This window comes from Ascaphus truei, chromosome 7, assembly GCF_040206685.1.
Source record: "Ascaphus truei isolate aAscTru1 chromosome 7, aAscTru1.hap1, whole genome shotgun sequence".
In the NCBI taxonomy this organism is placed as follows: Eukaryota; Metazoa; Chordata; class Amphibia; order Anura; family Ascaphidae; genus Ascaphus; species Ascaphus truei.
In genome coordinates, this window is record NC_134489.1 from 42,614,435 (window position 1) to 42,626,650 (window position 12,216).

Sequence of the window (12,216 nt, forward strand, 5' to 3'; positions counted from 1 at the left end):
CTGTGTTGGGGGATTATTTAGTCCTGGGCCTCACATGAACTTTAACCTCCCAGACACCCCACAAGGGGAGCAGCACCTCCCCATGCCCCCCACAGGGGGAGCAGCACCTGCCCAAGCCCCCCACAATAATAATACAAAAAAAGAAAGGGATGGCCAGGCTGGCCATGACGTCACGGACCTCCTCAGGCCCCCGGCCAATCAGGACGCGAGGAGGAAATGAGGTCACGGTATCCCTCCGCGCGGTATGCATGTGAGCCGCCAGTGCCCCTCCGCGCGGCTCTCTGTCGTCTCCCCCTTTGTGTGAGCGGTCGGTGTGATCGGGGGCTCTCCGGGGTGTGTCCGAGCCCGTGACCGGAGGAGGTGAGCGGCCTGGGGGGAGATGGGGGTCTGTCACACATTGGGGGGGAGGGATGGAGGCGGCGGCGGCGGGAGCAGCAGGCCTGAGCTCTCCCCATCTCCCATCACACACGGGGCCCGTTACCCACCACACACCGGGCCTGACCGGATTCCCGCCGTCACTCCTCCTCACCCGCGGGTAGGCAGCAGATACCACGCGGTGGCGCTGCTGGAACCCTCCGCCGCCGCCATGTTGGTCCTGGGGACTATTTTGTGTGAGGAGGGACAAAAAAAAAAGGCCGGGGCCCTGGTGAGGGGGGCCCCTGGAGAGGGGTGAGGAGGGGCCCCACTGGAGAGGGGTGAGGAGGGGTCCCACTGGAGGGGGATGAGGAGGGCCCCCCTGGAGAGGGGTGAGGGGGCCCCTTGTCTGACACCCTTTTACAGGGGCCCCATGAGAATCAGCACCTGGGAGGGGGGAGCTGCAGCAGAACAATGGCACCCCCCTCAATCCATTAATATCTTATAATAATAATTATATCTATCAGAATAGTAATTACAGCTTCATGGGGGGGGGGGGGCACAGGGATATGTGGATCTAACAGGCAACTTCATCACACTAAGCACGGCATGGAACAATAATACCAAGAGTGCCCCATTGTTATCCATTGGGGTGGAAATTAAATACCAATGTTGTATGGAAATACTCCACCTCCGCCCATCTTATTATTAGCGTTTTTGCTAATCTCCTAATATATTAAATCTTACCATCATTCTGGTGTTAGAAATAGTAAATCATGTTGTAGCTGCAATACTAGTAGAGCGATACGATATAGAGTTCCCAATCTGCACCCAACGCATCAGTAGAGTTGTATGTTCTAATGGGAGGACAAATGTAGAGTGTCCCTAAAAAATAGTGACGCTCCAACTCTCGCTCAGCCGGAGTACAAGATATAACGGGTAATGAATTCAAACTAGAACACGGGAGAGAGGAAAGAAAACCCTGTGACTAATGTGCAACATTACAGAGATTTCTTTCCTCTCTCCCGTGTTCTAGTTTGTATGTTTATAATGGCAGAAAAATACCAGTTACATGTCATTATAATCCATATAATGAACATGACATACCCCGCCACAGTATGGCAGTGCTGGAAACACCTGTCCGTGATACCGAGGGTCAACCACAGCGGAGATTTTAAAAGGGTTAGTAGAAATCACAGAAGAGAAATCCCAGGCCTAGTTGGCATTATAATTTTGTTTATTGTAGACACAAGTCAAGATTGTATAGAAGAAAATGCCATGCTTCGCTTGCGTCTGCCATGTTATTTCTAAATATGTCTCTCTCTTGTACAGGGAAAGATATCATCTCCTGCCTTCTTATTTTAATTATTCATTTAGATATATATGAGTGCTCGGATCACAACATTGCTTGGAGTGATCAACATTCAGTTTAATGCTCTTACAGTTGGAGTTGGTAACGAGGCGATTAATTCATTATAAATGCCTTTAGAAAATTGGTATCCGTCTTTAAACGTATTCATTTTTTTTGTCAACAGGAGAGAGAAGTTTGTAATCCATTCACCTCTCTTCCATTGGGGGGAAAAAGTAGTTTCTTCCAATCGTTGTAATTAGTATTAGCAGCATTGGGAGGGAAATACACTTCAGCCGAACCCATTACAAAGCAAGTCTACAAACTTTGTATATTTAAACAAGTGTTGGATCAGTTCCCATATCCAGTAGGGTAAATGAACAGTATTTGATATAGAGGACCGATCACGAGTTCAATTTTTAAGGCATTTAGACTAAAGGACCCCTACATTTAATCTAAACATTAAGATCCAGTATGGAAACTTTGGTAATTGTGAAGTTCAGCGGACACAGGGAATAACTTGCCCTGATCTTTGGGCATACATTTCCACACGTTTCCATTGACTCTGTACTTGGCATTTTTTTTCTAGGCTTTTTTTTTAGCTCAGTTTTTGAGGTTAAAACCTGATGGATAAAAACAGACGCAGGACAACACTTTATAATAACTTTGAATATTGTTACATTGAGTGTAAATTCCAGCACCAATCTGCCATAAGGTTCCAGTATGTATGTATGGTTATTTGTATAGTGCTATTAATATACATAGCGCTTCACAGTAGTAATACACGTGGCAATCACATAAATAACAAATAATACAAATAACAGAACATGGTAACAAGTGCTTCAGACATAAAAATTAACATTTAGGAAGAGGCGTCCCTGCTCCGAAGAGCTTACAATCTAATTGGTTGGTAGGAAGAACGTACAGAGACAGTAGGAGGACATTCTGGTAAGTGCGTCTGCAAGGGGCCAAGCTTTATGTATCGTGTATAGTATTAGTCACGGTGCTAATCGTATGCTTCTTTAAGCAGGTGGGTCTTAAAGTTGGATAGAGAGGGTGCTAGTCGGGTATTGAGGGGAAGGGCATTCCAGTCAGTGAGAAAGGTTTAAGGCGGGAGAGGGCTTTAGATACAAAGGGTGTTGAGATAAGACATCATTGAGCAGAACGCAAGAGTCGGGATGGTGCATAGCGAGAAATTAGGGCTGAGATGTAAGGAGGGGCAGAAGAGTAAAGCTTTAAAAGTGAGGGGGAGAATTGAGTGTGAGATGCGGGATTTGATAGGAAGCCAGGGGAGACGTTGAGACAGATTTAGGAAAGAGTAGAGTGATTCTGGCCGCAGCATTTAGGATAGATTGTAGGGGAGACAGGTGAGAGGCAGGGAGGCCGGACAGCAGGAGGTTACAGTAATCGAGACGACGGGAGAGAATGAGGGCCTGAGTCAGAGTTTTAGCAGTCGCGCAACCGAGGAAAGGGCGAATTTTGTAATATTGCGGAGGGAAAATCGACAGGTTTTAGATATGTTTTGAATGTGTGGGGCGAATGTGAGAGAGGAGTCGAGTGTGACCCCTAGGCAGTGTGCTTGGACTACTGGGTGAATGACAGAACTTCCAACAGTAATGTGGAAGGAGGTAGTGGAGCCAGGTTTGGGATGAAATGTCTGTTTTTGACATGTTGAGTTTAAGTCGGCAGAGGGCCATCCAGGATGATATAGCAGAGATACATTCAGAAACTTTGGTTTGTACAGCAGGTGTAAGGTCAGGGGTTGAGAAGTAAATGTGTGTGTCGTCAGCGTAGAGGTGATCTTTGAACCCAAGAGATGTGATTAGGTCACCTAGAGAGAGTGGGTACAGAGAAAAGAGGAGAGTTCCCAGGACAGAGCCCTGGGGTATCCCCACAGAGAGCTCGATGGAGGAGGAGGACGTGTTAGCAGAAGAGACACTGAAAGTATGATGGGAGAGGTAAGAGGAGATCCAGGATAGAGCTTTGTTACGAATACCAAGAGTATGGAGAATGTGAAGGCGGAGAGGGTGATCCACGGTATGAAATGCCGCAGAGGAATCGAGTTATATGAGCAGAGTGTAATGACCTCTGTCTTTGGCAGAGGTCATTAGTTATTTTAGTGAGGGCTGTTTCAGTGGAGTGAGCAGTACAGAAGCCAGATTGTAGAGGGTCTAGGAGAGAATAGGTGGTGAGAAAATGGAGCAGGCGAGAGAATACAAGACATTCAAAGAGTTTAGAGACAAAAGGCAGGAGGGACACAGATCAATAGTTAGAAAGATAGGTAGGGTCAAGTTTGCGGTTGAACCAAGGCATCACATTTACTTTCCTTTGTTGTAATTCCCGCTTTGGGATTCACCCCAGCCCTAACGTTATGCAAACTGTATAAGTGAAGATGTTTACTCGCCTCTTTCATCTTTGATGTAAATAGTTTGCCAACAAAAGACCTGGAATAATAATTTTCTGTCAAATAGCGAGATTGAAAGTGCTATAATATTGGGTTTTATTTATTTATTTTTTCCTCCAACTAATACTGTACTGGGCAAAAATTGACAAGAACGTTGGATTTTATTTGCAAGAATCGGTAGACATATTACCTCTGCTCTCAAAATGCGAGAGTTTGAACATAACAGAGTATTCTCTAATTGGCCTAAAATAAATTCCCTTTTTTCCCCATTTTTGCCCAGTCTTTTTGCGAGAGATCCCAGACTTCATCGTTTTTCCAATCGTGCTAAACTGCTGGGTACGTGATATTCTGTGTGATATTCTGTGTGCTGCTCTTACACGGTCTGACTGTGCTCAACACACACAATATTCACCTGTCCCAATTTTTAAAGAGCTTCACGTTGGAGATATTTGACGTGGTTGGATACCATGTGACTTGGGTGGTTTTTCAATATGGTGCAAGACCATCCTTTGGACTGTAACCGTCTGAAAACTCCCATTGACTTTTTTTGGTTAATAATTCCTTCCTCTCATGGGAAAGACTATGAAATTAAGGCAATATGTTTTCTTATTCATTGTGCTAATTAACCTGTTGAATGCTAAGCAGAAACTCCTTTCTCTGCATTACATAGAAGATGAGGTTGAAAAAAGACATTTGTCCATCAAGTTCAACCTGTGCTAAATTTAGACAACAGATACTTATCCTATATTTGTATTTACAGTATTTTGATCCAGAGGAATGCAAACAAAACCCCCCAGTGACACATGATCCAATGATATCTCATAAGGGGAAATTACATTCCTTCCTGACTCCAAATAATGACTATCTGATTACTCTCTGGATCAACATCCTTCCCATGTTTACTTATTTGGTATATCCCTGTATACCTTTCCTTTCTAAAAAGTTGTCCAACCTTTTTTTGAAGATATTCATTGTATCTGCCATAACAGTCTCCATGGGTGATGAGTTGCACATTGTAACTGCCCTTACTGTAAAGAACCCTTTTCTTTGCTGCTGGTGAAATCTCCTTTCCTCAAACCTTAATTTGTGACCCTGTGTCGTTTTGTACTACGCTCGGGATGAATAATTATTTTGAAAACTCCTTGTACTGTCCCCGAATATATATGTATCCCCTCTTAAACGCCTCTTTTCTAATGTAAGCAAATCTAAAGTAGCTAGCCTCATAAATCAGATTTTCCATCCCCTTTATTAATTTGGTGGCTCTTCTCTGCACTCTCTCTAGTTCCATAATTTCTTTTTTATGGAGTGGTGTCCAAACTGAACTTCATATTCAAGGTGTGGTCTTACTAATGCCCTGTAGAGGGGCATAATTACGCTTTCTTCCCTTTCATCCATTGCCCGTTTAATGCAAGATAAGATCTTGTTTGCCTTTGCAGCTACTGCATGACTTCGGGCACTATTGCTAAGCCTGCTGTCTACAAGCACTCCTAAATCCTTCTCCATCAAGGATACCCCTATTTTATCCCCATTTACTTTGTAAGTTGCCTGTTTATTCTTGCTTCCCAAATGCATAACCTTACAATTATCTGTATTAAACCTCATCTGCCATTTATTTACCTGCCCAAGTTTCCAGTCTCTCCAAGTCCTTCTGGAGAGAAATTACACCCTGCTCTGATTCTATTACCTTACACAACTTAGTGTCATCAGCAAAGATGGAGACTTTGTTCTCGATGCCAACCTCAAGGTCATTAATAAACAAGTTAAAAAGCAGGGGTCCCAGTACCGATCCTTGAGGTACTCCACTCACGACTTTAGCCCAGCCACTATTCATGTCAGGCTTACAGGTCTGTAATTCCCCGGTTGTGATCTAGATCCTTTTTAAATATAGGTACCACGTCTGCTTTATGGCAATCTTGTGGTACCGAGACTGTGGAAATGGAGTCCTTGGGTATTATTATTGGTAAAGGTTTGGCTATTGCTGAACTTAGTGCCTTAAGAACTCTTGGATGTATGCCATAGGGGCCAGGAGCCTTATTTACTTTAATTTTATCAAGCCTCCTATACACTTCTTACTCAGATAACCAATTGTTCATTAATATGGAGGTTGTGGCTTCCTCCTGCGGCACTACAATTGAAATTGATTCTTCCCTGGTAAACACAGAGGCAAAGAATTTGTTTAATACCTCTGCTTTTTCCTTATCTCCAATAATCTGTCTACCCATCTCGCACTGAAAGGGTCCTATATTTTCATTTGAATCTTTTTGTTATTAAGATACTTAAATAACTTTTTACAGTTTATCTTACTTTCTATTGCGATCCTTTTTTTTTCAATTTTTGCTAATTTGCTGTGCAATTTTTGTTACATCTACTATATCTTTGTGAAAGTGTCCTATGTGTCCGTGTCTGTATGTGTCTCCCTGTGTCCCTCCCTGTGTCCCTAGCGGCAATCCCATTGGACCTTGGGCCAGGCCATGAGATTGCTCCCTTGGGCCGGCCGCCCGCCCCCGCACACCTCTCATTGGCCTGAGGCGGAGTGAACACACACACGCGCGCGCACCTCCTCCTCTCCCCGGGTCTCCCGCTTTCCCGCGCTTTTTCCTCCCCCCCCCCCGGCGCCGCTACAGTCAGCGGGGGAGCGGAGCGAGCGCCCGGGACACAACGGGGGACTCTCACCTCCCCACGGCTCTCACCACCCATAGGCCACTCCCTCACCCGGCGCTCACCCCCTCCCCCCACACACACAGAGCACGCGGCTCTCCCGTCACCCGGCGCCCCCCCCACCGCTCACCCACTCCCCCCGCTCACACCCCCCCCCCCGCTCATCCCCACACACACACACAGAGCACGCGGCTCTCCCCTCACACAGGCCGCTCCTCCGGCTGTCTCCGCCTCTCCTCCGGCTGTCTCCGCCTCTCCCCGCGGGAGGCGCAGCACCTCCTCACCGGAGCGTCTCAGCCTCTCCGCGGAGGAGCCCGGAGGAAGAGGAGCGCGGCCGTGTGCAAGGTGAGGAAACGCAGGGGAATGGGTTATTTACCGCGGCCCTGACTCACCCTGCCCTTTGCCCCCCTGCCCTCCCTCCCCCCCCTGCCCTCCCTCCCCCTGCTCTTTGCCCCACCTGCCCTCCCTCCCAATGCCCTTTGCCCCCTGCCCTCCCTCCCCTGCCCTTTGCCCCTTGCCCTCCCTCCCAATGCCCTTTGCCCCTGCCCTCCCTCCCAATGCCCTTTGCCCCCCCTGCCCTCCCTCCTAATGCCATTTGCCCCCCCTGCCCTCCCTCCCCTGCCCTTTGCCCCCTGCCCCCCCTGCCCTTTGCCCCCTGCCCCCCCTGCCCTTTGCCCCCTGCCCCCCCTGCCCTTTGCCCCCTGCCCTCCCTCCCAATGCCCTTTGCCCCCCCTGCCCTCCCTCCCCTGCCCTTTGCCCCCTGCCCTCCCTCCCAATGCCCTTTCACTCCCTGCCCTCCCTCCTAATGCCCTTTGCCCCCCCTACCCTTCCTCCTAATGCCCTTTGCCCCCTGCCCTCCCTCCTAATGCCCTTTGCCCCCCCTGCCCTCCCTCCCCCTGCCCTTTGCCCCCCCTGCCCTCCCTCCCCCTGACCTTTGCCCCCCTGCCCTCCCTCCCCCTGACCTTTGCCCCCTGCCCTCCCTCCCCTGCCCTCCCTCCCCCTGCCCTTTGCCCCCTGCCCTCCCTCCCCCTGCCCTTTGCCCCCTGCCCTTTTCCTCTTTGCCCCCCTGCCCTTTGCCCCTCTGCCCTTTGCCACCCTGCCCTTTGGCCTCTTGCCCCCCTCCCTGCCCTCTTGCCCCCCTCCCTGCCCTCTTGCCCCCCTCCCTGCCCTCTTGCCCCCCTCCCTGCCCTCTTGCCCCCCCTGCCCTTTTCCCCCCTCCCTCCCTGCCCTCTTGCCCCCCCTGCCCTTTGCCCCTGCCCTCTTGCCCCTCCGTGCCCTTTGGCCCCCCCATCCCTCCCTGCCCTTTGGCCCCCCCACCCCTCCCTGCCCTTTGGCCCCCCCGCCCCTCCCTGCCCTTTGGCCCCCCCGCCCCTCCCTGCCCTTTGGCCCCCCCACCCTTCCCTGCCCTTTGGCCACCCCCGCCCCTCCCTGCCCTTTGGCCACCCCCGCCCCTCCCTGCCCTTTGGCCACCCCCGCCCCTCCCTGCCCTTTGGCCCCCCCCGCCCCTCCCTGCCCTTTGGCCCCCCCCGCCCCTCCCTGCCCTTTGGCCTCCCTGCCCTTTGCCCCCCCCCCGCCCCTCCCTGCCCTTTGGCCTCTTGCCCCCCTCCCTCCCTGCCCTCTTGCCACCCTCCCTGCCCTCTTGCCCCCCCTGCCCTTTGCCCCCCTCCCTCCCTGCCCTCTTGCCCCCCCTGCCCTTTGCCCTCCTCCCTCCCTCCCTGCTCCCCTCCCTCCCTGCCCTCTTGCCCCCTGCCCCCCTGCCCTCCCTGCCCTTAGACCCCCCGCCCCTCCCTGCCCTTTGGCCCCCCGCCCCTCCCTGCCCTTTGGCCCCTCCGCCCCTCCCTGCCCTTTGGCCCCTCCGCCCCTCCCTGCCCTTTGGCCCCTCCGCCCCTCCCTGCCCTTTGGCCCCTCCGCCCCTCCCTGCCCTTTGGCCCCCCCTGCCCTTTGGCCCCCCCGCCCCTCCCTGCCCTTTGGCCCCCCCGCCCCTCCCTGCCCTTTGGCCCCCCCGCCCCTCCCTGCCCTTTGGCCCCCCCGCCCCTCCCTGCCCTTTGGCCCCCCTGCCCCTCCCTGCCCTTTGGCCCCCCCGCCCCTCCCTGCCCTTTGGCCCCCCCGCCCCTCCCTGCCCTTTGGCACCCCCGCCCCTCCCTGCCCTTTGGCACCCCTGCCCCTCCCTGCCCTTTGCCCCTCCCTGCCCTTTGCCCCCCCCGCCCCTCCGTGCCCTTCCACGCCCCTTGGCCCACCCGCCCTTCCACTCCATGCCCCCTGCCCTTCCACGCCCGGGCAACGCCGGGTATATCAGCTAGTTCCTTATAATTCTGATGCAATGTCTCCATCCCCTCTGACTTTAATAATCTAGATGCCTTCTCTTCTTTGCCATTTCCTCCCCTACCTGTTTATTTAGCCACATTGGTTTAGACTTGTTTCTCTTATATATATATTACCCAAGGGTATACACTGATAAATAAGTGTGCTCTTCTAACAATGTGTTAAAGACTGCCCGTTTTATCCTCCACATTTTCCAATGTTTTCCTTTTAGATTATTCCTCTGTTTATTCAAATCTGCCTTTCTAAAATGTAAAGTCTTTGTTGTTGAATCCATATAATATGTTTTTTGATAATTTATTTCAAATAAGACCATGTTATAATCACTGTTTCGCAAATGTTCCCGGACTTCAATATTTGTTATTACTTCTACATTTGTTTATTTCCAAATCTAGTAAATTCCCTCTCCTGGTCGGTTTCTCAATAACTTGAATCAGTTAATTGTCTTTTGGCACCCCAAAATCCTGTTTCCTTTAGTTGTAATGCTAATCTCATTGCTCCATTGTGCAACAAACTCTTGTATTTATTATCCGTGTCCTTAATCCATTGAGAACATTACAAAAAACATGGTGTGCGGGTCCTTTGTGTTCGGAGACTCCAGAAAATCTGTATCCTAAAGAAGGAAGAGGTGAAAATGTTTTACACCAGAAGTGTAAACCATCTTTCTTTTGTATATAGCTCATACGATAGCTCGTTTAGAAGACACATCCTCTTATCTACTCAATATATGGCATTACAGAAGAGTCTAGTGAGATAATATATTACAACGGTAAAAAGCTATATTAATGACCTTGTATCTCAAACCCTGGTGCACTTGCTTGATGTTGATAGTTCCATTCCTCTAGTTATCATGGTTGAAGATTTAGGCTGCGGCCAAGCTGCTGCTGAGGGCGGTCATGCTTGAGGGCTGTGATGTCACCAACTCACCAAGCATGAGCACTCGGCTGTCCTGCTGAATTTTGCAGGTTGGGGGGGAGGGGGGTGGAGATGGCTAGGGGCGTGTCATTGGCTGGATCAGGTGTGTGTGTGTGTGTGTGTGTGTGTGTGTGTGTGGCTGTGTGCATTGTCTGGTACTGATTGGTTGCTGAAGGGTCATGTGACCCTTCAGTGCGCTTGAAAATCAATTTTCCCTGTCTCCTCATGCACCCAGCTTTGCTAAGCGTATGAGCGCGCACTGTGTCCACGTGGCCATGCTGATTTGCTATCATTAAACTGAGCACTCCAAACACGCGTGGCCGCAGCCTTAGAAGACCTTAAAGCCTTTAATATGTGCATCAATTCAATCCACACAATGATAAGTAATTAGCTAAGTTGCCGATCAATCGGTGAAGATTCGGATTTGGGGTTCACTAAATGACTGTCAGTGCATCAGAAGAGGACCAAACATGCAACGTTCTGTGGGGAAGATCATGTAACCAGGCAGTCACTAGATACAATTGGTGCACTGCTAGAGAGAGGGCAGGGCTCAAAAAGGGGTGTGCCAGAGCCTGTTTCAGAAGAGGAAGGGGATGTGACTTGTAAATGGTTACTATAGAAACAAAAAATGCTTGTTACATTAGAATACATTAAAAATGTAATTGTTTAAAAAAATGCTTCACGTATTTTCTCATAGCAGAGAACTGATTTATTAAGAAACACATGTAGGATTTTGCTTGGTCTGCAGCTTTTAGCTGATAATTAGTACAAATACACATTGTATCTGTGTTTACCCTATAACTTGCTCTATTTACATCCGTCTGTGATTTGGAAGGTAAAGGGGTTTCCTGCCCTGTTGGTTTTCACCTGCCCTATACACAGTGGTCGACAAATCACCAAAAAATCTACTTGCCACACAAAAAAATCTACTCGCCACCTAGTACCAAACGTGTGCTGCTTGGGCCAAGAGGAGCTCGCCACGATGTTAAATCCACTCGCCCGGGGCGAGCAAATGTATAGGTTTGTCGAACACTGCCTATAGAGATTGGTACCATATCCCCAAGAAAGCCGGTACCATATTTACCAACCCAGCACACCTCTGAAATATAGGTTGACTATTTCTCTATGGTGTTCCCAAATTCCACAATAGTTTTTTCCACCACTGGTGATGTGTTAAGAATCAGAAGCAAAATGTGCTAGTTTTATTACCATCTTCCCTCATTTGCCCAGGGAAGCCAGACACGTTTTACCTATTTGAGTTGGCACAAACTTTTGATGCCAACTATTGTGATCTTTAATAAATCAAAATATGTTGAGGAAATGCACGGTGCATTAAACCGTGTTTATACCGAAAAACGCGCGCCGCACCAAAACAAATGGCATACATACAATGAAACTGCTCATACCGATGGCGACAGTCGCTGCGCAACCGTACTGCAAAGCAGGCGGCGGGGAAGAGACTCCCAAATTGTTTTTTCTCTGGCGATGGCCGTGTCACATGAGCGGTTCAGCCAATGAGGGCGAACCGCTCACGGCCACGTCTCCCCGGTATAATCAAGATGCCGCTCGGCGGCAGCGCTAAGTGACATCACAGAATGATCTTGGTATAATCTCAGCCTTACTGAGCAGAAGGGTTTTTCACTTCAGAGATATTACAGCAGATATTTGAGGCACATGCTGTCCATAGAAGAAAAAAAAGTCTGTTTTGTAAATTCTCTTTCCATTCCCTAACAGCCCAGTTACTTGCTGTTAGATGAGCTTCTGGACATCCCCTAATTGTTTATTTTTCAAACAATACTGTGGAGTGGAATTCTTATTATTTGATATATTTTATAAACTGAAGTGCAGATTAGAGAAGCCTACAATGTAGCATTAAAGTTTCATTCCTTTTTTAAAATAAACATTTTGGAACATCATGTCCTAAATATGTCCGCTTCCCTCTTTTATCGCCTCCAGTGTGTGAAAGCGGCCTGGCCTTCCCGGGTGCTGATTCCTCCCCTTATCACACACAGTGAGACGTCCGCGCTCTGCTCCCAGCATCATGGACACCGACCTGTTTATGGAATGTGAGGAGGAGGAGCTGGAGCCCTGGCAGAAAATCAGTGACGTGATTGAAGATTCGTTTGTGGAAGATTACAGTTATGTGGACAGAACGGCAACAGGTAACCCGCTGTAACATGATTGCAGAAATTACATCTGCGTTATTGCTAGGTCACCC

General features: G+C 49.4%; 1 protein-coding gene across 4 annotated transcripts in view; it reads left to right on the plus strand.

Annotated features, from left to right (window-relative positions):
• The first annotated feature begins 205 nt into the window (after positions 1-205).
• POGZ (pogo transposable element derived with ZNF domain) overlaps positions 206-12,216 on the plus strand; it is a 31,527-nt gene continuing 19,516 nt past the window's right edge. For 3 of the 4 annotated variants that reach the window (XM_075608029.1, XM_075608031.1, XM_075608032.1), the window contains exons 1-2: positions 208-360; positions 11,955-12,160. In XM_075608029.1, the coding sequence (XP_075464144.1) occupies positions 12,040-12,160 (121 nt within the window). In that variant the 5' untranslated portion in view covers positions 208-360; positions 11,955-12,039. Of the gene's footprint in view, positions 361-11,954; positions 12,161-12,216 lie in introns of all 4 variants that reach the window. The other variant, XM_075608030.1, reaches the window with a different exon arrangement.